Source organism: Mus musculus, chromosome 12, assembly GCF_000001635.26.
Source record: "Mus musculus strain C57BL/6J chromosome 12, GRCm38.p6 C57BL/6J".
In the NCBI taxonomy this organism is placed as follows: Eukaryota; Metazoa; Chordata; class Mammalia; order Rodentia; family Muridae; genus Mus; species Mus musculus.
The window spans coordinates 72,501,715-72,527,113 of record NC_000078.6 but is presented as its reverse complement, the minus strand read 5'-3'; the positions used below and the strand labels follow the sequence as shown (position 1 = coordinate 72,527,113).

At 38.6% G+C, this 25,399-nt stretch overlaps 1 protein-coding gene across 12 annotated transcripts in view; it reads right to left on the bottom strand.

Moving 5' to 3' along the window:
• Nucleotides 1–9,200: 9,200 nt before the first annotated feature.
• Nucleotides 9,201–25,399, bottom strand: part of Lrrc9 (leucine rich repeat containing 9) — an 83,297-nt gene continuing 67,098 nt past the window's right edge. For 7 of the 12 annotated variants that reach the window (XM_011244211.3, XM_011244209.3, XM_011244210.3 and 4 more), the window contains 4 exons: nt 23,589–23,657; nt 20,688–20,828; nt 18,072–18,143; nt 15,147–16,778 (listed from right to left, as the gene is read on the bottom strand). In XM_011244211.3, the coding sequence (XP_011242513.1) occupies nt 16,581–16,778; nt 18,072–18,143; nt 20,688–20,828; nt 23,589–23,657 (480 nt within the window). In that variant the 3' untranslated portion in view covers nt 15,147–16,580. Of the gene's footprint in view, nt 12,858–14,575; nt 14,751–15,146; nt 16,779–18,071; nt 18,144–20,687; nt 20,829–23,588; nt 23,658–25,399 lie in introns of those variants that run through there. The other 5 variants (XM_006516377.4, XM_006516378.4, XM_011244214.3 and 2 more) reach the window with 5 other exon arrangements.

Genomic DNA, 25,399 nt, shown 5'->3' with positions numbered 1-25,399 from the left:
TAGCATCATAATAATGAAAATAACATTTTAGAAACAAAGTTTATTTTAAGGGAATATATGCTTTGCTTAACACATATAATAAAAAATACTCATTTCAATACTGCAAATATGGAATGAAAACTTCAGTCTCCTAATTCAGTGTAGAGTCATACTCTGAATTTCACAGCTTGCTCCCAAGTCAGCCTCTTGCTGTCCTTGGTACCCCCAGTCCTGCTCTAGAACAGTGGGGCTGTGAAACATAGTTTGATTTCTTCTTAAGAGAATTCTGCTTAGGTCAGCCCCTTCTCAATAAGCAAATTGTTTAACATTCAAAATACTTAAATGTCATGCAAACTCATCCAGAGGGAGTTTTTAATCCCCCTTTCTATTGAGGCATAGAACGAAAAGCATTTTCTTTACAAGCTGGTGAAAAATTTCTAAGAGACGGAGTCTAATTTTCTCCCTCTTGACTGGTCACCTGTTCCCTACCCACTGCTGCCTCCTCCTGAGGAAAATGGCTCCTTCTTCACACACAAAAGCATCCCTATTGACAGCACCTTGGAATACTTCATCCTCTCTACATAATCCTCACTTACTAGACCAGTATTTCCCTCACCTCTTATCAGACATGAACAAAGTAACTGATTTGGGGAATGGGGGAGTCACTGTTAAATACATGAGTATGCACAATTTATTCAATATTAAAATGATGTTGTTCTTAACTGTAGAAGAAGTATTTGATTTTCATAGAGAAAAGGAAAACATATTTGGTCAGTGCTAATGTCTGAATTATAATTTACTGTGTGTGGCAGACTTGATAATTTGACATGTGGTGAGTCACTCAAATTCTCGAGATGCTCTGGAGTGACGTTCAGTGATGGGAAGAGAATGGGCAACAAACATAGCTGCGCTGAATTTCCAGATAACTGTGTCCACTCTGACTTTTGTGTGAAATTGATCATATGTATGGGTAGGAATAAAGGCAAATGTATACAATTTTTAATAGAAGTTATCTTTCTTAATTGCATAAACTTTCTAAATAACATAATTAAATATTACAGTGAGCTTTATTTATTGCCCTACAGACCAAAACCAACAAAACACGATTCATTTATAACTGCTAACTCTGATACAGCGATTTGTGTCAGAATTAACACGGGGTAATATGCCACCTTAATCAACAAGAATTCATTAAGAACCAATACTTTACTCACTGAGAGCTTTTTCTTTAAGGTCACTTAAATAAAAATGTTAGAGCTGGCATTGTGAAGGTTTATCTCTGGTAAAGGAGAAGTTATTTTATTTTTAGCCTCCTTTTGATTAAACCTGGTGGTCAACACTGATAAGGCCCGCCCCGAGAAATGGTTCTGAAGATGGAGTGCCGGGCCTACTCAGCCTGCAATCACAAACAATTAGGGGAAAATGTAGCAAGCACTTCATTCCCTTCTCTAGGCTGCATGGCAAATTGCATTTAACATTTCAGGCTTGTTGCATTTTAAAATAAGGTCTCAAACTCAGCAATTTCCAAGACAACTTCAATCAAGAGATATTGCTTAAATTTTTGTTATTACTATAGAAATGAAAAGGGTGATTGTCTGTGTGATTAGCCTCGGAGATTGCTTTGGGAAGAGTTTGGCAGTTCTAGTAACATGTCTATTATCATTTACAATTTGGGTAGAATTGAATCCTACATTGGCTCTCAGGACAGTTTTATAAGAGTCCCTCTTTATTTGCTAATTTTATTCCATATTTTAACATAAAAGAGGGAATCCTTGTAATGTGTTAATGTGTAGATAATGTACTTTTTAATCGTGATTTAAAAAACATTCCCAGTCAATAAAAATAAACATGAATAAATTTGACCCAAATGATGCCTATTGTGTGCAAAAGTCTGTGATAAACAGTTTGACAGATCCGTGCAACTTAAAACAGGGTGTGATGCAATGACACAAATTACAAGAAAGAAAAGGAAACGAACAAAGTGAGTGAAAAAAACCTTAGCACTTTTGTGTTTTTATGTGTGTGTGTATATGTGTGTGTGTGTGCATGTGTATGTGAGTGTGCTTGTATGTGTGTTTATATGTGTGTGTGAGCATGAGTATGTAAGTGTGTGTGTGTATGTATATCTGGGTGGGTGTGTATGTGTGTGAGTGTGAGTCTATGTTTTTGTGTCTATGTCTGTCTGTGGTTTTTTGTACTTTTTTTTCCCTTTTCTTAAATTGTGGATATTCAAAGATGTGCTTGTTTGAGAGACAGACAGACAGACAGACAGACACACACACACATACACACACACACACACACACACAGAGAGAGAGAGAGAGAGACAGACAGACAGACAGACAGACAGAGACAGAGGCAGAGACAGAGGTGGAGTTGGATGGGTGAGGTTGTGGGGAGCATTTGAGAGGAGTTGGGAAAGGAGAAACTTTGATCAGAACATACTGTATGAAAATTCTTTTCAACAACAACAACAAAGAAAACCTTAGCAGCGGTTGCACTTGAGCTGTGTGGACATTGCCTGCCCTGCCTCACTTGCTTAGCAGCGCTGTATCTAAACAGACTAAACTGACCTGATGTTCACAGCCTGGGAAGTTCTCTGCGCGCCCACTTATTTTGTATTTATTAGGTGATAAATAATTGGTTAGAGGCGTAATGGTTCACAGAAAAATTACAGAACCTCCTGCCATGGGCTCCTCATTTAGAAAGGAGGGAATTATACAAAATCTATGAAACAGCTTTGGAAACAAATCCAATATTAGCAGCTGTCAGAATACATCTTTTAACTGATTAATATTTTCTTATGGGAATTATTAAAAAGTACTTACACATAAATATGTTTATTATATATTTATAAGGCTAGAAAAATTTTAGCAACTTAAATAATGTGTGCTTTTGTGGTTGAGAAAATTACAGTATTTTTCTTGGTTGAACATAACACACACATTAAAATTATAACTATGGCCAGGTGTGTATTAACTCCTTTCATCCCAGCATTTGGGAGGCAGAGGCAGGTTGATGTCTGAGAGTCTGAGGCCAGTCTAGTCTACACAGCTAGTTCCAGACCATCCAGAGATACACTAAGACCCTGTCACACTCACACACAAAAGATGATCATACTGTCTTTGTAATATCATGGAAAACACAAACACATAACATAAAAGCTGAATGAAGTATTCTAGTTCTGAAAAAATATGCAAATGAGAAAACTTGGAGAAATTTAACTGACAATTTTGTTAGTGTCGTGATGATGTCTTGATGCTACTTTGAACACTCATTTTATGTCTGTTTTCTAAGCATCACGTTTTATTTTGATAGAGCAAGCTATTCTAATGTATAACAGTCTTTTTGCGTGTTGCTGTGGGAATGGAAAGTGGTATAGCTGCTGCGGAAAGTATGGTGGCTCTTTAAAAAATAAATTAGAACTACCATATGATCTAGTACCCAGCAGAAGTGAAAAGAAGGATTCAAGTGGATGCTTGTACACATATGTTCACATATGTTCATAGAAAGGTCACTTAAAATAGCACAAAGGTGAAGGAGTTGTTAAACCAAGTGTGGTGTATACACACAGTGGATTCTTAGTCATCTTTAAGTGGGTAGACAAGTGTGACACATACTGCAACATGAATAAGCCTAAAGGCATGTCTGTGAAATACTCCACTCACAGTTTATCATACTGGCATAATTATACGAATATGAGTTACTTATAGTAGTCAGAGCCATAAAGACAATAGCAAAACGACAGGTACCTTGGATAGAGGACAGGGAGGCTATTTAATGGGAAGAACAAGGTTTTGAAGTTTTCAAGATAAAATGACTTTAACGATGAATGATGATGATGATGGTGGCTGAAAATGAACTGCACATTAGTATAGTTTAAAATGATAAACTGCATGTCTTCCTCACCACAACCTACACCAACAAAGTGGCTAAGGTGGGACGAGAGGTGCAGCTTGGTTGGCCGAGTGCTTACTTTGCACTCAAGAGGACCTGGGTTCTATAAACCAGACACAGTAGCATACATTGACTTGTAATCCTAGTACTCAGGAAATAGAGGTGCCTGGAGCAGAGATTCAGGTCATCCTCTGCCTAAGGAGTTGGAGGTCAGCCTAGGCTACTTGAGATCCTATCTCAAAATACACATACATGCATCATTAAATAACACGTAAATTATATATAATGCATATAAAAATAAAAGAAGTGGGGCTGAAGAGATGGCTCAGCAGTTAAGAGCACTGACTGCTCTTCCAGAGGTCCTGCGTTCAATTCCTAACAACCACACGGTGGCTCACAACCATCTGTAATGGGATCTGATGCCCTCTTTTGGTGTGTCTGAAGACAGCTGCATTGTTCTCACATACATAGAATAAATAAATAAATCTAATAAACAAACAAACAAATAATTGCTCTATATATTTTATTGCAAAAGTTTCTAAGGGAAAATCCTCAAAGATATGGGTACAGGTGAAAAATTCCTGAATAGAACAGCAATGGCTTGTGCTGTAAGATCGAGAATTGATAAATGGGACCTCATAAAGTTGCAAAGCTTCTGCAAGGCAAAAGACACCGTCAATAAGACAAAAAGACCACCAACAGATTGAGAAAGGATCTTTACCTATCCTTAACCAGATATGGGACTAATATCCAATATATAAAAGAACTCAAGAAGGTGGACTCCAGAAAATCAATTAACCCCATTAAAAAATGGGGCTCAGAGCTGAACAAAGAATTCTCACCTGAGGAATACCGAATGGCTGAGAAGCACCTGAAAAAATGTTCAACATCCTTAATCATCAGGAAAATTCAAATCAAAACAACCCTGAGATTCCACCTCACACCAGTCAGAATGGCTAAGATCAAAAATTCAGGTAACAGCAGATGCTGGCGAGGATGTGGAGAAAGAGGAGCACTCCTCCATTGTTGGTGGGATTGCAAGCTTGTACAACCACTCTGGAAATCAGTCTGGCAGTTCCTCAGAAAATTGGACATAGTACTACCGGAGGATCCCGCAATACCTCTCCTGGGCATATATCCAGAAGATGTCCCAACCGGTAAGAAGGACACATGCTCCACTATGTTCATAGCAGCCTTATTTATAATAGCCAGAAGCTGGAAAGAACCCAGATGCCCCTCAACAGAGGAATGGATACAGAAAATGTGGTACATTTACACAATGGAGTACTACTCAGCTATTAAAAAGAATATATTTATGAAATTCCTAGGCAAATGGATGGACCTGGAGGGCATCATCCTGAGTGAGGTAACCCAATCACAAAGGAACTCACACAATATGTACTCACAGGTAAGTGGATATTAGCCCAGAAACTTAGGATACCCAAGATATAAGATACAATTTGCTAAACGCATGAAACTCAAGAAGAACGAAGACCAAAGTGTGGACACTTTGCCCCTTCTTAGAATTGGGAACAAAACACCCATGGAAGGAGTTACAGACACAAAGTTTGGAGCTGTAACGAAAGGATGGACCATCTAAAGACTGCCATATCCAGAGATCCATCCCATAATCAGCTTCCAAATGCTGACACCATTGCATACATTAGCAAGATTTTGGTGAAAGGACCCAGATGTAGCTGTCTCTTGTGAGACTATGCCGGGGCCTAGCAAACACAGAAGTGGATGCTCACAGTCAGCTAATGGATGGATCACAGGGCTCCCAATGAAGGAGCTAGAGAAAGTACCCAAGGAGCTAAAGGGATCTGCAACCCTATAGGTGGAACAACATTATGAACTAACCAGTACCCCGGATCTCTTGACTCTAGCTGCATATGTATCAAAAGATGGCCTAGTCGGCCATCACTGGAAAGAGAGGCCCATTGGACACGCAAACTTTATATGCCTCAGTACAGGGGAACGCCAGGGCCAAAAAGGGGGAGTGGGTGGGGGAGGGTATGGGGGACTTTTGGGATAGCATTGGAAATATAAATGAGGAAAATACCTAAAATAAATAAATAAATAAAAAGAAATGAAAGTGAAAAGAAAGAAAAACTTAAAATAAATAAAATAAAATGAAAAAATTTTATATGAAAAAAAAAGTTTTAGAAAGGACTAAGGGGATAGGATGTCTTTTTCTGTGTTAGAAATAAAAAGGCATCTATCTTACAAAATAAAAGCACAGTACAATTAAATATTGAATCCACAGAGCAGCTTGATAAAGAATCTTAAATGTCACCAAATTATCTTCTATTTAAAAGTGAAACTTGTGATTTTAAAAATCTGTATTCCTTGAGTCTTTTCTGCGCCTTTCTTTTCCTTGGCCCCTAGGTGGCAGCAGAGAGCAGAAGTGTCAGCAGGTAGTGGTAAAGAAGTGTGGCTGTGAGATTGCAGTGAGCTTTGTTTTGAGTGCTCACTCACAACTCTGTAGACATAAAGACACTTTCATGAACGGTGGGAAACTGGAGGTCCAGAGAAGTAAAGATTGTATAAATTCATAACAACAGGCCTGTCTATCCCAGGTCTTTGATTTACACTACAGTGTTGTTTAGACTCTATGCCATGTCACTCTTAAAAATATCACATAGAACATTCAGTTCTTGCTTTCCTTATCATAAAGTTATTTTATTAAACATAAAACTCTTGTATGGCTCTTGTGCCTATGGGTCTGTTTTGGGGATGTTATTTTTATATTCTCGTAAGTTTCTTTTCTCATCCTTTTAACCCTAAGAGGGGTTGTATTTTCTTTGCTCTTTAGAGTAACATATTTTATAAATTTATCTCACACTCTTCATAATCAATATTCTCTAAATCACTATAATTTACTCAGAATAAATTTATAAATTATTCAGAATAAAAGCGATACCACCCTTCTTACCTTAGACTGAGGTTCGGAATCACTTGTTGGTTGCAAATGACAGCAATTTTATTGCCCCAAAGGAACATACTGGTTGTCTTACTGGGAAGTCAGAGGATGTCTTGAGACATCATCTGGAGACTCAAATATTAGTCAATAATATCACCTTGTTTTCATTGCCTTACCCTTTGAAGGCTCTTCCGCTGGCAGGCAAGTGGCCGCCAGAGGCCTGTGTCACACCCTCCCACTTATCAATTGTCACGAAGAACATAAACTAAAGAAACCACTCCCTAAGTCCACATCCCAACTGTAGGCTGCGTGACTGGCAGTCCCAAAGATGACTCACAGAACAGGGGTAGACTTTCAAACAAAAAGTCTGAAGAATCAGTCTGGGGAAATCAGACACAACAGAAGAGTTTTGCTGTCTACTGAGCCAGGGTTTGCTTACGTTAATAATGAAATGGAGTCTTTATTCAGACTGATAGATCACTACTGCTCCTGTCCCAGCCACTGTAGCATTTATGCCACTTGGTGGACTGCACAGCTGTCTTCCTAACATTTAAATTCCGTTCCTTTATGAAACTTGCTACCAGCAGGACCGTAGTGGGAAGGCAGGCTCCATGCCGTTAGGGAAGTTGAGAGGTTCAGATGCTCTTCTTAAGCACTGTAAAGGGTTTGGTAGGGGGCCTAAGTTTGGCCATTTTCCCGGGGCTTTCAATGCAGACAGGTTAGAATGCATGGGGGCAGAGACAGGTCCAGTTCTGCCTGATGGCAGCCAGTGCTGTCAGGGCCAGGAGTGCTCGGCTCGCTCGTGCAGTAAGCAGTGTGCCTGGGACAGCGTGAAAGGCACTGGCAACCTAATTAATTAATGAACAACGTAATCTTGAGCTTGCCACTCGGCTCCTCAAGCTCTCAGTCTCAAAGCTCATTTTTCACTCTTTCTGCAGAGGAAGCTATCTAATATGTATATAAAGTGGGTTTTCTCTTTCAGCCCAAACCACTAATTGGTAAATAGCTAATTCTTAGTATAGTTATGTTTCCAAGTTGCTGGTGATGGGTAAATTAAGATTATGATTCATCTTTTTCATGTATTTAACAGCTTTAAATTATAGAATTTATTATCCCTTCAGATCCCTTTATAGTGATATTAAATTGATTAAAGCCATAAAGCATATTAATACATTTAAGGGATATTTAAAAATACATACAACTTTTTTCAACTAATGAAAACCATTTGTTATTAATACTTCCATGTTCTGTATGTACTGCATGGCATCTAGTTTCAAGTTTCTATAACTGTACCCTTGCAGCTTTGCCATTGATAGAGATTGCCATCTTTTTGAGTGGAAGAAGTTCACCATAACTATGATGATCATAAGGTTGTGAGAATTTACTATAATTATATAAGATAGTTTTTTTTATGTATCCACATAAATGCATATAGATATGTTTGTAAAATACTAGGTGTAGACTATGTTCTTTCAAAATTCTAATGGTGGCAGTTTAAATACTTTCTGTTGTTTCTAATGGCTCAATACCTAAAGTGCCCTTCCAAGGTAAATTAACTAGGGAAATGTGCCCGTTCTGACTTCGTTCGTGAATGACTGCATTCATTCTCTTTAGATGTAGCTCTCCACTTGCTGTTCCTCAGCACTCTCTATAGAATTCCGCTTGCTCTGCTTTTCGCCTATCTTTTAAGTTTGACATAGATGGTTGGAGCAAGTCCATTGCTCCAATTGTATGTCTCTCACAAAGCTCTGCCGTGCTTCAGTCTCCCATTGTGCCGGGCTTGCCTGAGTGCTCCGCGCAGGGCAGTTCACTCTGCTTTCTGTGTGCTCAACCCATTTGTGCCCATTCTTTCTGAAAACACTCGTTCATCTGGGATCCCAAATTGACTTCTCCCTATTCTGTGTCCTTAACTAGAAATGCACCATTAATGTTGATTGAGCTCTCACAAAGCCCTCCGTAAAGCGTGAAAGGCTATGTGAGACCAGGCACACTGTTCGCAAATACCTGTCTGAGGCAAATTGAGAGGAAGAAATGAGAAATAATTGGAAACTTTACACACACACACACACACACACACACACACACACACACACACACACACACTAGATTAGTCTTTTTTGGTTGCTCATAGAGACAGTTGTAAAACCTTTTGAAGGGAAGAGAGAGAGAACTCCAAGCTATATATACAGACCGAACAAAGAGTGAAGCTAAATCAGTAAAATTATCACAAAGAGTTTCAGAAAAAAACAAAACAAAAAAACAACCAACCCTCCTATTATGGTAAGGAAGCCGTAAGGCACACAGGCAGTGAATATGAGCTACAGTGTTTAAATGTTACCAACTTTATTTTTTAAAAATAAAGTATACAGCTGTTGCATTTATGATTTACACAATAGTAAGATCACTTTTTAAAAAACTACTGGTAAGAAATATTTTAATACATTTATAAATTAATTAGAATCATAAAATTACAAACTATAAAATGTACAATTATGAGTTTACATTTACACAACTGTAAAATCATACATTTTTAATACTTGTGAAAATGTAATTCATTTTAAAATGTCCCAAAATGTGTTATCCTGATGCACTTCTGACTCAGGACCCATAGAAATGGTCCCTGTCACAGCCTGACCAGAAAAGAAGGCATGGTCTAATGTTCTAGTGTCTTCTATTAAATCATTAATTAGATATATGTCATTACAAAAGCAAAATTCTAAGATAAAGTGCACACATTGAATCTGAAAGGCGCCTTTTGAATAAATAAGTTAAATTAAAATTAAAAGATTAGTGCTATATGGTATAATTGATATTTTTTAAAGATAAAAATATGTAGAAACAGACTGCTTTTAGTAAAATAACAATGTGTTCCTGGCTGATCTAGTTCTAAAAAGCAGCTGTGACCTTAAACAGTAATTTAGTATCGGTTTTCTGCACAAATATCTTAATAATGAAAAAGGATTAGAAAGATGAACAAGAAAACAGTTAAGAGCTCCAAGATTCTCTAGGTGTTTTGCAGAGACAACTTATTCTGATGAAGTAAATTGGCCTCTAATGCATAAACAAACCAACTTGATTAGACTCCCTTAAAAACCAAGACAATTCAACCATGTGTGCTGCCTCTACGAATACAGAACTAAGAATAATTTATTTCGTAGTATGTCAGTAATATTTAATTGAAGCTGTAATTAAGGCCTAATATTTTAAAACATTGAATGTTTCTTATAATATGTAATAGCTCTGGGCAAATAACAACATGCATATTGCATACACAGGATTACTTTAAAGCTAGTCATTAGTGCCTATAAATATACATGCAGTATAAATGTTACATACAGGCATCGTGTACATTGTGGACAAAATACTCAGAATCAGAAGAATCTAAAGCTGTAGGACCGGAGTAAGTGAGGAGATCCTTACAGAGCAGTTATGACTACAGTTGACTATCATGTGTAGATATTAGAAGATGGGCTTGCTGTCACCTGCTTTCAGTTCAGCATAGCAGGCTCCTACTTGGTGATTAACATGCGAATTTCTCACATCCGATTGTTTGTGGAATTGAAAATCAAACCATAGTGCATTTGATGCAAAATACATCTATTACTGAGAACAATGAAATGCTACTTGTGTTGTAGAAATTATACTTTTTAATCTAGGCTAAATATATTGGAAGAAAATGAAATAGTTTAAAGTCTTTATGTACATTAGCTATCTAGTAACCTGACACAAACTGCTGGCTTAAGAGCACATAATTATTAACTGCTAATTCATGTGTATTTGAAAAAGCAATGTATTTGCAGTAGAAAATATCTAGGATTTGACATTATAGAGCATCCTTTTCATAAACCACACTTTCTTTGAAGAGACAGTGCGTGCCGTGCCTATCTCAATAGAAGTAGTAGAGTCAGTCATTCAAAATGTGCGCCAGGGATAAAGGGCATCTAAAATCACTCCCAGAAAAATGTCTCTTGCTCTTCATGATATTTTGCTTGTTTTGTTAAATAGGAATGGGATAGAGACAAATGTATTGACCACAAACAACATGGGACTTCATCCATTTGATACTCCCAGGGGAGTTGTTCTTCATCAGTGACATCTGCTGTCACAGCAGAAAAAAAAGTGATAACCTGCCAAATCATGTTCAGAATCACACCCTTCCTGTTTGCATGTAAGAGAACCGTGATTTATATGAAAAGGCCACTGCAGGCTAGTTCTGTGTTTGCTGTATTCTGTACAGCACCCAACAGTGCCTAAACTAATGTTTATTATTATTCTTTGTGTCACTATCAAATTATGTATTAAAATTATTTCATATTCAAGAAGAAATTCAGATGTAATTAAAAATATTTATAAAATATCCCCAAATTAAAAAATGATCATAAAAGATATCATTTATGAAAGATCTATAGAAGAAATAAAAACAAATCCCAGAATGTTTAATTGGTATGGTATAATGTTATCCTTTTCTGCTTTATATTTCCCCCCAGGAAAAACATTACACTTATTTGTTCTACTATTTTAAAAAGACAGTTTATTATAAAAGTTTGATATTCATTTCTATTTATAAAGAAAAAAAGAGCAGAGTCCTAATTTCATAATAGGCACACGCTTCAGACATTGTGATGTGGAAACTGCAGTACAACCCAGACACCTTCTGGACATCTTAAGAACTGCACAGTTGTTCTCTGAACAAAGGCCCTGACTGTAACAGCTATATAAAAACCACACAGTAAGAAGTGAAAAATCAATCTATAATTAGGTTTGAAATGTAAAAAATTACACGATGCAAGTTACAAAAGCCAGTATTTAAATAAAGCATTAAAAAGCATGAAGTTCTTGCATGGATATTGAAATGATCGTTTCCAAAATACCTTTGGGACTATTTTCAGGTAGATTATAGGGTTTGAACAGTCATATAAAGTCCCCTTATGTATATACAAAGAGCACTGGAATAGTATGAAAATTATATGCAACATGGAACCAATGCTTTGAATATTTATATAAATATTTGAATTTATATTTCAGAAAATATAGGGTATTTTCTGAACTATGTGCCTTATTTATGGCAAAATACAACTAACAACTTAGCTCTCGATTTTTCTGTGACAGGGTCTCTTCTAGTTCAGGTGGCATCAAACTCACTGTTTCTGCCTCTACCCCCGGTTAACTTCGAGCCACCAAGCCTGATTCATGCAGGGATAGTGCCTGAGCCCAGGGCTTTGTGCATGCTAGGCTAAGCAGGCACTCTCTCACTGCCTTACAGCCCCACAGCCCCACAGCCCCAGTTCACTTAGCCATCAGTTTACAGACTAGGAACCAGCAGCGTCCGTCCATCGTTGGGTCACTTAGAAACTCACATTGATGCCCACCTTTTGCATTGGTCACTAAGCAAGTCTGATGGCTGTCCTGGCTTCTTTTCTCCCACTGCAAAGAACAGCCCTAAAAAGTAACCTGTGGCAAAACTCAACTAGCAAGACTGGCTTTGCTTTAGCAATGGTTGTGTTGGTCGGCTGGTTCCTAGTCTCTGAGTTAGAGCAGTCTTACTTCCTATTACAAACAGCTGTGCCTGTAGTGATGACTTTACAGTTTCGGGCTACAAGAGACATGTTCAAGTTGACTTTTGACCTTTAATAATGACCTGTAGTAATTCTGAATGAGTAGCTAGTTAACAAACCAAAGTCCCCACAGGGCTGGCCGCCATGAGCTCTCACAACTAACTGCTTCTGATACCATAATTTGGATTTCTAGAATTTGTTTCACATCCTATCACTTTCATCTTCTCAGATTTTTGTACGTGTGTGTGTGTGTCTGTATGTATTAAGTAGTTCATGACTGTTACAATATAAAAACTGGGGGAATGATCAAAATAACTATAAAATTTCAGATCACGGATTAAGTCAGATTAATCAAGGGTGACATCTTCACACAGAGCTGAAGCGAAGCGTCTCAGCCATGTTAGTGATGTCACTGCCTGCTGTCTGCTGGTTTCTGCATGACTGCTCGCTTAATTTTAGGTAGTTACATCTGATTTGATGTTAGAAAGTTACTCCCACGAATTCTGTAAGAGACAAGGTAGGTATGAGTCATATAACGGCCGCTCAATGATTCGGATAACTGGGAAAGACCCTGTGGTAAGTGACTTCTGTGCTGGATATACATTAAGGTCCCCAAAGACAGCATGAAGGGAAGAATTTCATGACCATTTAGGAATCATGTCAGCCTAAAGAGTCACCAAAACAACTGATTACAGAGAGGGGTCAGTGTAGCTGCCGAGGCTGCATTTAAAGCACTTTGGAAGCATTTCTTTTCCCCCTAAAGAAAATGGAGCACATTGAAGAGAAGTTGTAGCAACATTGGGAATAAATTAAAGTGGTAGGAAAAATGGTCAGGATGGTATATGGTTTGGGTTCTAGTGGTCGTTATCAGACTCATGAGCAGTTACTAAATAGCCGAGTCTGAGACATCTTGAATTCTGAGTGCTACTGAATCTCATTTGAAAAATTATGTGTATGCTTATTCATTTGTGTATATTTCACATGGGAATATATGCCACATATAACACACTTAGAGGATTCTATCCAGAAATAATGGTGGTTTTGGTGTGAAAAATATAGTGTAATTTTCTCCTCTCTTTGTGTGTATAGAAAGAGCCATTTAAATGAACATATTATAAATTATATTCTACAAATGTAAAATGTAGCTTTGAAGTTTTCAGGTTTGTGTACACATCCAATTTCTATTAGAGCACAAATCAGCAATCAGTTTATATTTCAAGTATTTTACCTAGAGATTTTTAATTTCCCAAAGGGTTATAGAGTCCATTAGCTGATTTGAATTTATTACAACAAATATATACATATTCACCTATGACAAGAATTACTTTCCTCTAATGAGTGATAAATGCAGATAAGTAATATGTCCCATTGGGTTCTTGGCTAAATCACATCTGGAGGACAACTAATTGTCTAAAACTTATCCAAGTCCAATAAACATTTTATTTGCCACTAATTGCTGTTGCAGCTTTTGGAAAGCTAAGATGCTTAAGTGTCTTCGTCATAGCATCATTTCCTAGGAGCAGAATGTGAATAACATGCATTTCTACCCAATGTAAATGGTTCAGCTGTTTTGGTATTTAACATCATGAGTAAAATAGTGTAATCTTCCATTTTTAACACTGTGACATTTTCCATTGTTAATAAAATAGTTCTTGTCATAGTTAATAAAAAACTTGGGGTTGAGTTGGGCTTGGGGAGGGATCAACGTTGGAGGCAAGGTAAGAGGAAAATTTAAAGAAAGCTTGGAATGCTTACAGAAGTCTCTGCCTTCACAGTCTCAGTGTTGAGTTTATTTGCTGTTGAATACAAGTGAGCTGCATGACGGGCTGCATGAGTGCAGCGGGTGAGCCACATGACACACAGCATGAGTGCAGCAGTTTAGCCATATGACCGGCTGCATGAGTGCAGCGGGTTGGGAGGAAGCACCCAGGGCTGCTCTGTCCTTATTCCCACTAGTGAGAATAGTGTCTTTTCTCACTAGTGAGTACTTCCTACTTGTGGAACGCAGTTTAACTTTGTCATATTAAACTTTTGGAATTATTATACAAATCTATGAGGTTTGACAAAGATTTCCTGCATGTGGGAAAGAAGGTCCTATGGTAAGACCTTTTGCTGGAAAGCAAAGCAAGCTGTGGCAGTATAAAAAGTCACTCTTTTTATACATCGTTAGCAGATCTGGAGAGTTTTTAAGTGGAGAAGAATGTTAACGGCATGCAGACAGCTGTGCCTTTCTTCATCTTAATGGACCTGGTGCATTTGTACAGCTGGAGACGTAATGGTATAACGTGATAAGAGAGGAGAGAGATTGTCCCTTCAAGCTGTCGCTGAAAAGTTATTTCTGTATGGCTCCTCTGAGGATTGCTGTTCAGAATCCCTCTATTCTTGGCTATTTTTGTCTGAAATTAGGAATTCAGATAGTTATAACATAAAATAATAATGAGCATTATACAGTTAAGTTGCCCTCAAGCTCAATGCATGCTGTAGGGGATTTACAATATCAATTCCAAATTTCAAATAAAAATATAAAATTAGGTTGGGAATTTAGATACAGCTAGCCAGGAGGGTGGAGAGGTTGGGGGCCACAGCAAGAGGCTGCTTCAAAAACATACACAAGCTGGGTACAGTGTGCATGCCTTTGATCCTAGCACTTGGGAGGAAGAAGCAGATAGCTAGATCTCTGTGAGTTCAAGGCCAGCCTGACACAGAGTGAATTCTAGGATAGTTGGAGGTATGTAACTAGACACTGCTTCAAAAACCAAAGATGCTCCCCCACAAAGAAAGACAACAGCAACAACTCATAACATTGTCATATATTGCCAATTCTTCGTACAGCTTACATTTTTGCAAACTAATCAATTTGGTTCTTTGTAGGTGTTCATAAAAATGTAGATGCCCAGAGCCATGTGCTGGATAGGAATACACACAAGACCATACTTTTCAAACTAAAATCGGAGCAGTGGAATCAGAGAATAGCAAAGTAAGGATTTTTTTTTCTTCAGAAAAGCTAAAGAGCTGCTGACAAATCTTGAAGAAAGATACACATGAGAAGAAAGTTACAGAGACGAGAGCAGAGCTGGACTCAGAGGAAGAGAGTGGTGGGGAGAGAAGGAGGAAGACCATGCCAACACCCAAAAGACAGCATATTTCTCTCCAGGAGACTGAGACCAATTTGACAGATCCAATTGTGTGTATAGTTGAATCTTTTGAACAAAACCATAATAATCCTCACTATGATTAGAAACATGAGAACTAAGATAAATACCACATTGATAAATTATGCTGAGTCTATTGTGTGTGTGTGTGTGTGTGTGTGTGTGTGTAGGATGGCTACAGTGGTTGGGGGGGTAGGGGTATAGGTGGTGCAGTACAAAGTGAGTGTGTGATGGCCAGAGAACAACGATCAGGCACGGTTTCTCCCTCCATCATGTGGGTCCTGGTGATGAACTCAGGTCCTCACGCTTGGCACCCAGTACTCTCAGTCGTTGAGCCATCTCAATCATGCCTGGTTTCTTTGAAGAGGCTTTTCTCTGTGTATCTACACAAATAATAACCTCCTACTCTTCATGGGCTCTGGGACTATTTTATAACTATTGTGGTGATTTAGAACAAGGAGGACGTTAAAAGGAATGGGCAGGATTCTCTCTCAAGCCGGAACACCATCCCCAGCTGTTCCAAAGCAGAGCAAGCAAGGATCTGGAATTAGGGAGTAGGTGTCTACTCAACGCTAATTAAAATGAATGTACTAAATGAGATACTTTCTATGTCCTATCCTTTGAGTGTTTCCCATCCCTGAAAGCCCTGGCTTTCAAACTCCTCCCTCAGGCTAGCTTCACGAGTTTGCTAATCATGCCGAGGGAACCGAACAGTCTCTTTGGAAGATACTCTATGTGACTACAAGATTCAGTTATATTTTAAGTTTTCTGATTTCTACTTTTAGCAGAATTCACCACTGAACTAGTCTTGGGAGCTGTTCATGATGTCATGCAGAAAGCGTGAAAAAATCTTTGAAAGAAGTCAGGAAATGCGTTTTTACACTGAGAGTAGGTTAGTCACAACCCATAAGTGATTCAATAAATTAAAAAGAAATACAGTTTTGAAATCAGCACGGCCACAGACAACCTGACAAAATGTACAATGCTAAGACGCAAACTAAACCATGCACTTTGAAGTAAGGTTAGACGTCAAATGAGATGGCTCTTTTAAATGAGGGTTTTTCCCTTTGTTTTTTATTGCTGCTGCTTGTTCGTTTTTTCATTCTCTCTGAAACTCTTTGTAAAAATACCTTCAACTTCAGGAGTTAAGGTGAAGTCAGGTCCCAAGAAACGGCTAAATCCAGCAGGCAGAAGAACATTTGTTATTTTAATGGGAGAGGCTTTAACGTGGCAGAATGACCCACCATCCGTAGAGTTGGTAACAGGAACGAACTACACAATAAAATAAAACAGTTAAGAACATCTTACCTCTGAAACGAAAATAAATAGATTTAGTCCTTATCACAAGCCCCACGGCACGACAAACCTTAAGACGCATTTTTACATGCTTGCCTAAGCTCGGGATTGGTACTTCTGAAATATGGACAGAACAGAGTCCTGCAGGCCCAGGGTTGACATCTCTCAGCCAGAGCTTAGTGGTCCATTTTATTTCCAAAAGCTCTTAGTAGTGAAGTACCATGAACATGAGAAGATGTTTTCTTTGTAATGATTCTTTTCCTTTCTTCAAATACTTTTTTTTAAAAAAAATCTTTGTATGTGTAAATGTCTTGCCTGTCTGTATGTATGTGTGTGTACCACATGCATGCCCAGTACCACCAGAGGTTGGAGATCAGAAAAGAGTGTGGAACCCTCCAGAGTGAATTATAGTCTGTGTAAGCCACCACGTGCGTGCTGGAGGCTGACCGCCTTCTGCATGAATGCTCTGTTTTCCTTAGGGCCACGAGCTTGTTAAAGATACGCATTCTGAACACATGGTTCCACTTTGCTCTTTGTCTAAAGTAACCAACTTGACTTCAGCAAGCATCACCAAGAATGTAGCTGTCAGTGGGCCCCAGGGTTCTCTAACTAATGCTGTATAGTCACAGGCTGCCCAACAGTTCATTTATGGGAGTTTATTTCTGTCACTAATATGGTATGTGGTCGACTTCTCTCTTAAAGCCGGACCCTGAACACAGTCAGGTGAAGGTGTTGACCTGAGTTTGCCCTTCTGCTTTTGAAAAGAAACAACCTCAGTGATCAAAATAAAGAAATTTCAGTTGAGAAACCTGAAATCTTTCCTAATCTTGTTTCTTCTGAACAGCTAGAAGAAATAATGGCTCGGTTTTGTTCCAGCCATGAAAGCAAGTTATTATTGACCCTAAAAATATACTTTTGTAAAACAAAGATCTCAAACATCTTACTCACTTTTCAGGGTATAGATGTATCAAAATAATTTTAAATAAGATGCTTGCTTATGTAATGAAAGTAGATAGTTCAATTCTTTTATATAGGGCTATTTAAAAGTCAAGAAGAGTTATATTGAATAATAATTATACTGCTATAGCAGAATAATGAAAAACAGGAATTTTCGAGAAAATACACAAGTAAACAATAATAGAACTTATACATTTTAACTAAGCCATAGTTCTTATAAGTGCCTCTATGGAACCTCATCTGCAGTGTGGTTGGAGCATCTTCCCCCAAAGATGTCTCCTAGCCTCGTTTCTACACTCATGAGAACCTTACCTTACATGGCAAAGGAGTTTGCAGGTGTGATGGAAGTGAGGACTTGGAAGTAGGGAGATTATTCTGGATTATCTAAAAAGAGGGAGACAGAGGGTCAGAGCTGGGAGGAGGAGCTATGATGACAGAAGTGGGAGGAGCTGGCTGAGAGCCAGGAGCCAAGACAGGCTTGCGCCTTTCCAGAGCTTCCGGGAAGGAATGCAGTTCAGCCCATGTTTCCATGTAAGACCCAGTGTAAGACTCCTGCCTTCCAGAACTGTAAGACAATGACCACATGCTCTGTTAAGCCAATGATTTGGGGATAATTTGAAGCAAGAGCAACAGAAAACTACTTCATGGAGCATGTGGGTTTTTTGTTTTTGTTTTGTGTGTGTGTGTGTGTGTTTTTCCCCCCAAGAGGTTAACTGAAGATCAAGAAAGGGGAAGAAGGGAAAGAAGGGAAAGAAGGGAAAGAAGAGCACTGACTGCTCTTCCAGAGGTCCTGAGTTCGATTCCCAGCAACCACATGGTGGCTCACAACCATCTGTAATGGGACCTGATGCCTTCTTCTGGTGTGTCTGAAGACAGCTACAATGTACTCATATAAATAAAATAAATACATCTAAAAAAAAAGACTCTTTAAAAAAAAAAGAAAGAAAGAAAAAGAAGGCTTAACCACGGAACTAAATTTCAGGACTTGTTCTTTTTTGAAAGTGTGGCGTCTATGACAAGAACTTGAGTACACAGTGTTAGGCAGTACTCTTAGCTACATCAGTGCTTAGAACTCAAAGTTACAACTTGATTTTTTTTAAACCTATAGATCAATCTTTTTTGTTTAAACTAATTTTTATTAACACTGAACAACTATGAGCCTAAAGGAATTAGAAAGTCAAGGAGTCACTAAAAATTTGAAGCAGAGATAAAATTGTATCTCAGCGGTAGGGCACTTGCCTGGTGTGACCTATGTCAGCCCTCTAGAGCCACTAAACAGGATACAAAGCACACATATAATACATATTTATCTTTTGACAACATTTTTCAAATTGCATATGTTTGATGAAGAAGAAATCTCCTGCCTTTTTGAGGCAAGTTCTCAGGTAGGCCCTGGCAAGGATGACTTTAAACTCCTGATCTTCCTGTCTCCCAGGTGTGGTGGTTACAGGTATGTGCCACCATGCCTGGTCAAGGCCATTATCTAAGCAAGGGTCTTTGTTCTTTAAGATTTTGCACATCACTTCTTCTGCTGGTTTCTTTAAAACAGCATACACTTTTAAAGATATGAAGAAAATTTAGAGACAATAAATTGTCTAGGCTTAAAAGTTAGTTCTCTCTAAATCTGTGTCTTCTCTCCTGCATTTTATAGTTATTTTTTAAATCCCTCATCCAGTTTGGCATTGTGTGTCTATGGTTATTCTTTCTCCAGATTTCTCAAAGTATTGAATTTGGTTTTCATATTAACATAGAACTCCTAACTTAAAATTTGAACTTACATTTCATCTGTTGACTTAGTATAACACCACACAGCAGGTTTTTTTTTTTGAAAGCCATCTTTCTAGAGTATGTGACACAAAACCATCTCTCTATGAGTATGTGACTCTTGCTGAAGGGAGAAGTAAGCTAGAAGCGCTCATAGGAACAGAAGCACCATTTTTGTACTGAAGGGTGGAGGGGAGCCGTCCATCAGCGTGTGTTAATCCTGGGATGGAGTGAAAGCCTCATGGGAGGGCGTCCATCTGGAGTGACCTCATGACCTCACCTCACCAGTTCTTCTTCTAGAGCCTTTTGTCCTTTATTGTTTCAAGACAGGGTTTCTCTGTGTGACCCTGGTTGTCACTCTCTAGACCAGGCCAGCCTCACACTCAGCATTCTGCCTGCCTCTGCTTCCGAGTGAAGATCCTGTTCTTAATGTAACCTTGGATCCTTGACTCTAATGTCCCTGGATTTTTGCTTCTAGTGAAAGGTTCAATTGCACATCCCCTCCGCACCTGCTCAAGGTCATTGTGCCATTTTTTTGGATGACTTTAAAAGTTTCAGCTGGCTTCCCTCTCTACTCCTGTCTCTTCTTCAAACTTGCAAAAGCTCAACTCTAATAATTCTACATTTCTGTTAAAAAAAGAAAAAAGAAAAACCACCATCTTTCCGTGTTAAATACATTATTTAGAGATTGATCAGAACAAATAAAAGACTAATGATAAAATCCCTAAAATCCTATTTCTGCTGTTTCCTCTATGGTCAGGTATATTTTAGGGCTCATGGGTAAAGAGCCCAGTGATCCTGAACATCTAGAATAGCAGCACATGCCTCTGTTACATGAACTCTGCAGTCCAGAGAGTTGAGTGATAATTCCTTCCTTGCTCTATGCTTAAATTGAAGCAGTTTTACAGTTAGTTTCTATAAACATGGCATGTCCCAGTTTTTTACCTTCTAATGTCATTTGAAGTACTGAACAGTGAAATATTAAATCATTTGCCTTATATCAATGTCTTACTAGGAAAAAGTTTCTATTGATAGTAGTCATTAAGTAAATACTATAATTTACAGAATCACGTGTGCTTAATAAAGTTAAGTCAAAATGCCCATGATGTAATGCTCATTTACAATAGTCTACAGTAAAAAGAAAAGTGTACACTGTATACTTACCGAACTTTTTTTTGCTTGTAGTTCAGAGAAATGAAACTCAGCTTTTGCCCTATCATCAGAATTTATAGGAATTCCATCCAACATCTGTAAATTAGGCAGGCGGAATATGAGCACATGTCGATGAACCATTTTCCTACAAATCTAAAGAAAGGTAAAAACAATCGTTTATTCCCCCAAAGAAAAAGACTTCAAAAGAAGGCAGCTTGGGAATGGCCACAAAGATGATGGAGAATGGCTTCTTTACAGTGCTAACTGCTACAGGCAGGCGCTTCTTCCTTAAAGATTTCTCAATCTTCTGTAATACCAGATAAAAATAGAAAACATTTTAAAATTAAGGCTGGCATTAGTCTTTCTCCTTTCCTGTCTCCTTCTCATCTCCTTCCCTTCCCTCCCCTTGTCTTTCCCTGATCTCCATGTATCCCAGTCTGGTTTGAAAAAAATAATCCTCTTGTCTCAGCCTCCTCAGTGTTGTAGTAACACAGATGCACGCCACCACCACACTCAGACTGTCACCCCTGTAAAGTCCTTAGCACTGATCACTAGCTAGCACAACCTCAACTCACGGGCAGAATTAATTATATGCAACTTCATTTCTATGTAATTGGTTTAATGTGAGGTTTTCCAAAAGGTCCCATTTCACTTAATTCAACATCTTCTGTCTGTATGATCCATCTCTTCATAGTGTTAACCTGCTCTAAAAAATTGTGCATGTCCATAAAAGGGCAGGCAGACTTGAGTAGAGCGGCCGCAGGGTGTTTACTTTTAGAGAGTTCTGCTCACAAGGCTGGCTCTTTCCTGCTGTTCGGTACTTGGACTTGGGGTTGTTCTTATCATTCCTTGCTTGATAAGCGTAGTTAGCTATGTCTTGATAATTGATAAAACAGTAGGATTTGTATTCAACCTCTTTTCCATCTGGAAAGTTTCAGTTCTTGGTCGGAAAGGGTGCCTATATAATGAACTTTCAATCGTTAAATGCTAAGTCTCTAAGGGGCTCCCTTGAATAAAAACAACACGCAAGGCATGCCATTTTTGTGTCTAAATGAAGAGTGTGCTGTGTTCACGCCATGGGAAGAATGAATAAGGAAATATACATGCAGATTCCTTCAGCCTCTACCTTTCTTTCCCTCATAGACTGTGAGTTTGTGTTCTTACTATGGCGTTACCATTGATCTTAGCTGTGTGTCCTTACTATCTTAGCCACAAGGAAAGCATGCTGACTGAATCTCTCTCCCAAATCTCTGAAGTAGTGGTCATCTTGAGGACTCCTAATATAGAAAGTATACAGCACCATCTGTAACGGCAAACAACAACAAACTCTTGGAGATGAATGGGTAAGCTGGGCCTGCTGGCTCATGCCTAGAATTCTGGTACTCTAGAGGTTAAAGCAGGAAGCTTTCTGTGAATTATAGGCCAACCTGGTTTATAAAGTGAGTTACAGAGCAAGCTGAAATTAAAAATAAAAACAAAAACAAAGAAAAAAAGAAGGAAAGGAAGAAAGGAAGAAAGGAAGAGACAAAGGAAATAAACAAACCTCTTGAAGTGAATGTGGTAGGGCCATGTTCATTGACTGAGAAAGACCTCTAACACACGTAGCAGCCAAACAAATTGCTGGCCACATTCTAAGTTACAAAATACTTTTCATAAATACCAAAGAGCAGAGAGCTTGCTTCCTCTGATTGAAAGGCTCCAACACTGGAGGAAAACGATGAGGGTATAGCTGGAAACACACCATAGATTTAAAAAGAATACAAACGTGTGCAGTCCTCAGCTATTTACAAATTTACTCTTCTGGAGAGTACAAGGCTTTCAGATATGAAGACCAGTAAAGGCACAGCCTATAAAAGCTTTCAGGACATTGTTAGCGCAGTACAATGTAACCTAGAACTTGCTGATCCAGAAATGCATTGAAAAGTAATATTAAGGTTAAATAATTAAGATTAAGAGATATGAAGTGAAGAATTTCTTTGAAAAATTTCATTAAACTAGGAGAAGAAAGTGATAAAGAGTAGGTATTGGTGAAAGAGAACGCAGACAACATCCCTGGTAAAGAAATGTATGGTGCCCTGAAGACACACTGTGAACAAGGCGTGAGCAAGATTTATCAGGAGTAAAATGCAAAAGCAAAACTTGATCCCAGCCACAGAGGGGCGACACAATCGATTCAGTGGAGGTTGGAAAGAATAGCCCGAGCTTTCTGTGACAGCAATGCATTGAGAGCTTAGATAAGGAGCAAGACCCTTGGCATGCTCTCGGGGATCCCGGACCTGCCTACCTTGTGGCCTTTTCAGTCTTACATCTCCTGCTGTCAGTTCTTAGGCTGGGCTTCCCTGAGCACTCAGCACACTGACCAGAGGGCCATCTCTTCTTTGCCATGTTTCCCAGTTTGCTTACATGTTAAATGGGCAAGACTCCAATGAGAAAAGTGGAGATGTCTCCCAAGGTAACTTAAGATAAGTACATTTTAATTAAAGCATCAACAAGATTCTTCTCCAACTTAATTTGCTTCCTAAAGCTCCCAGGAAAAGTATAAGGTGCCAAGAATGGAAAAGACAGTGAAGAAAGAAAAGGATGCAAGAGATGCAAGAGGGGGGTAAGGAGAAACACTCACTCTAATAAGAATTAAGACAATGTAAAACCTTATACATTAACATGCTGTGATATTACTAGCACAGCAACAGCAGGTAAGCCAAAGGGCTGCAGCACAGAATGGGATATGCACACATACATTAGGCAGAGCTGGTCTGCAGTACAGTTATGTGGAGACAACACTAAGCCCAATTTATGCTTGGTCAGCTAGCTATGTATGTTGAAATAGATCAAATCACTTTCTAATATCGTTTAAGATAAATTGCATATGATTATTAGGAAATTAGTAAGTTATAAAGGTAAATAAATACTCACTGGATTGCCATAGACAGTAAGCTCTCTGAGAGAAGGAATAACATCAAGTTTTTCCAGTTCTGTGATATCCTATATAAAAGGTAATGAATTATATTTGGTTAGCTGACGCCTCCTAAAATTAACTATTCTGAAGTTGTTTTATGCAGGTTTTAGGTTTCAGGTAGGTTATACTTGGATCCTCTGATGTGAATGTGAATAAGGACTAGACTCCTAATATCTGACTCGCAAAGATCACACTGCAACATGGGAAATGAGCAGAACTTGCAAGGTAACTGCAAACTTTTTCTGGAAGAGGTTTAAGTCTTCCTAGGGCTTAGTAACCCTAATAACAGAAGAATGCATTATTGGCTATACTCTGATACACTATCTGTGAAAGACAGACAGATAAAAAACGATTTCTCTGGTTAAATGTTTGTCCGTCATACTGCATAGGACTATTTATCACTACCCACTTAACATCAGTGTAAGTTTGCAATGTTGTAGTTTTTGCAAATTTCAAAAAGATTTATTTTTATTTAGTGGGTATGTGTTTTGCCTTCATTGTATGTTCGGATGTTTAAATGTACACAGAGAATCTGGATGTCAGGCAGAAGGATCACCTAGCCACAGGGCTCAAACGGGACCAGGAAGCTGGTCTTCTTTTGTGTTGTGATGATTCTTAGAAACAAGGCAATAGGTCACATTCTTCTCAGTTGACATTACGGGCACATTGGGGAAGTTGAAAGCTCTGCAGCATGGCCTGCAGGTCAGTGAGGGACCGCATCTACCTTTATCTGAAGGACTACTGCTTTTAATAGGGCTTTCTCTTGTTCTATCATTCTTAGCTAACCCAGAGATTGTATTTTTAGTGCTCACTTGTAGAAATAATACTGATATCAGATTGCCCAAGTCGGTATGAATCCAGAGAACAAAAATCTCTCCCTCAAAGAAACTTTGGACGGACAGCCAGGTTTAGAAAGAAAATGTTTTTTTTAGAAGAATTCAACTAAATTTCCAACCCATGCTCACTCCCCAGAGTTGATTTTCCCTCCAGTTAACTGTATATGGTCACACTAACATACAATATCATCAGTCATAAGTGTAAGTTCAGATCTGAAACAATCCACCTAAACTCAATGGAGAATACCATTTCAATGATAAAAATAGAAGGCTAAAATAATTCAACAACCAAGAAACCTCAGCCATTCCTTCAATGATGTGTGCATAATCTTCTGATTTGTCACACAGTTTACTAGATAGCTGTATTAAATTTTGGTAGTAAACCACACTAAGCATGGTTCTGTTCAAGTTGCTGAGGAGGGGGCTGGCATACTAAGCTGAGATACTAGCTCCTCCATCCCTTATGAGGAATATGTGTCAACAGGTGAGCAAGGGCATCCAGAGGAAAAGCTGGTTACCTGTGGTTAGCTCCTTTAAGTATGCTGCTAACTGGGTATCCTGGCAGAAAGCAATGCCATTTCCAGGAGGGTCCTTACCCATGACATTCTCTTAACAGATCTCTGGACAAAAACTGTTTACAGTCAAATTAACCTGGAATCTACGGAATGACAAGGCTTCTAATAAGATGGTACAGAAGCTATGCGTAAATGAGAATGTTTCATGAAACACTCCCCTACTCTGAGACCACTCTATAAAACCTATTTTTGGAGACCACATCTCTTATTCTGAGCTAGATAGCTTCTGTGGTATGGGAAGAAATAACTAAGAAACCAATAGAATGTCCAAGGCCTCAAGTATTAATTACTGGACTGATAAGCAAAACCTGATACCAGCTGAGGTCATGGATGGCTGTGTGGAGGTCTCATTTGTTT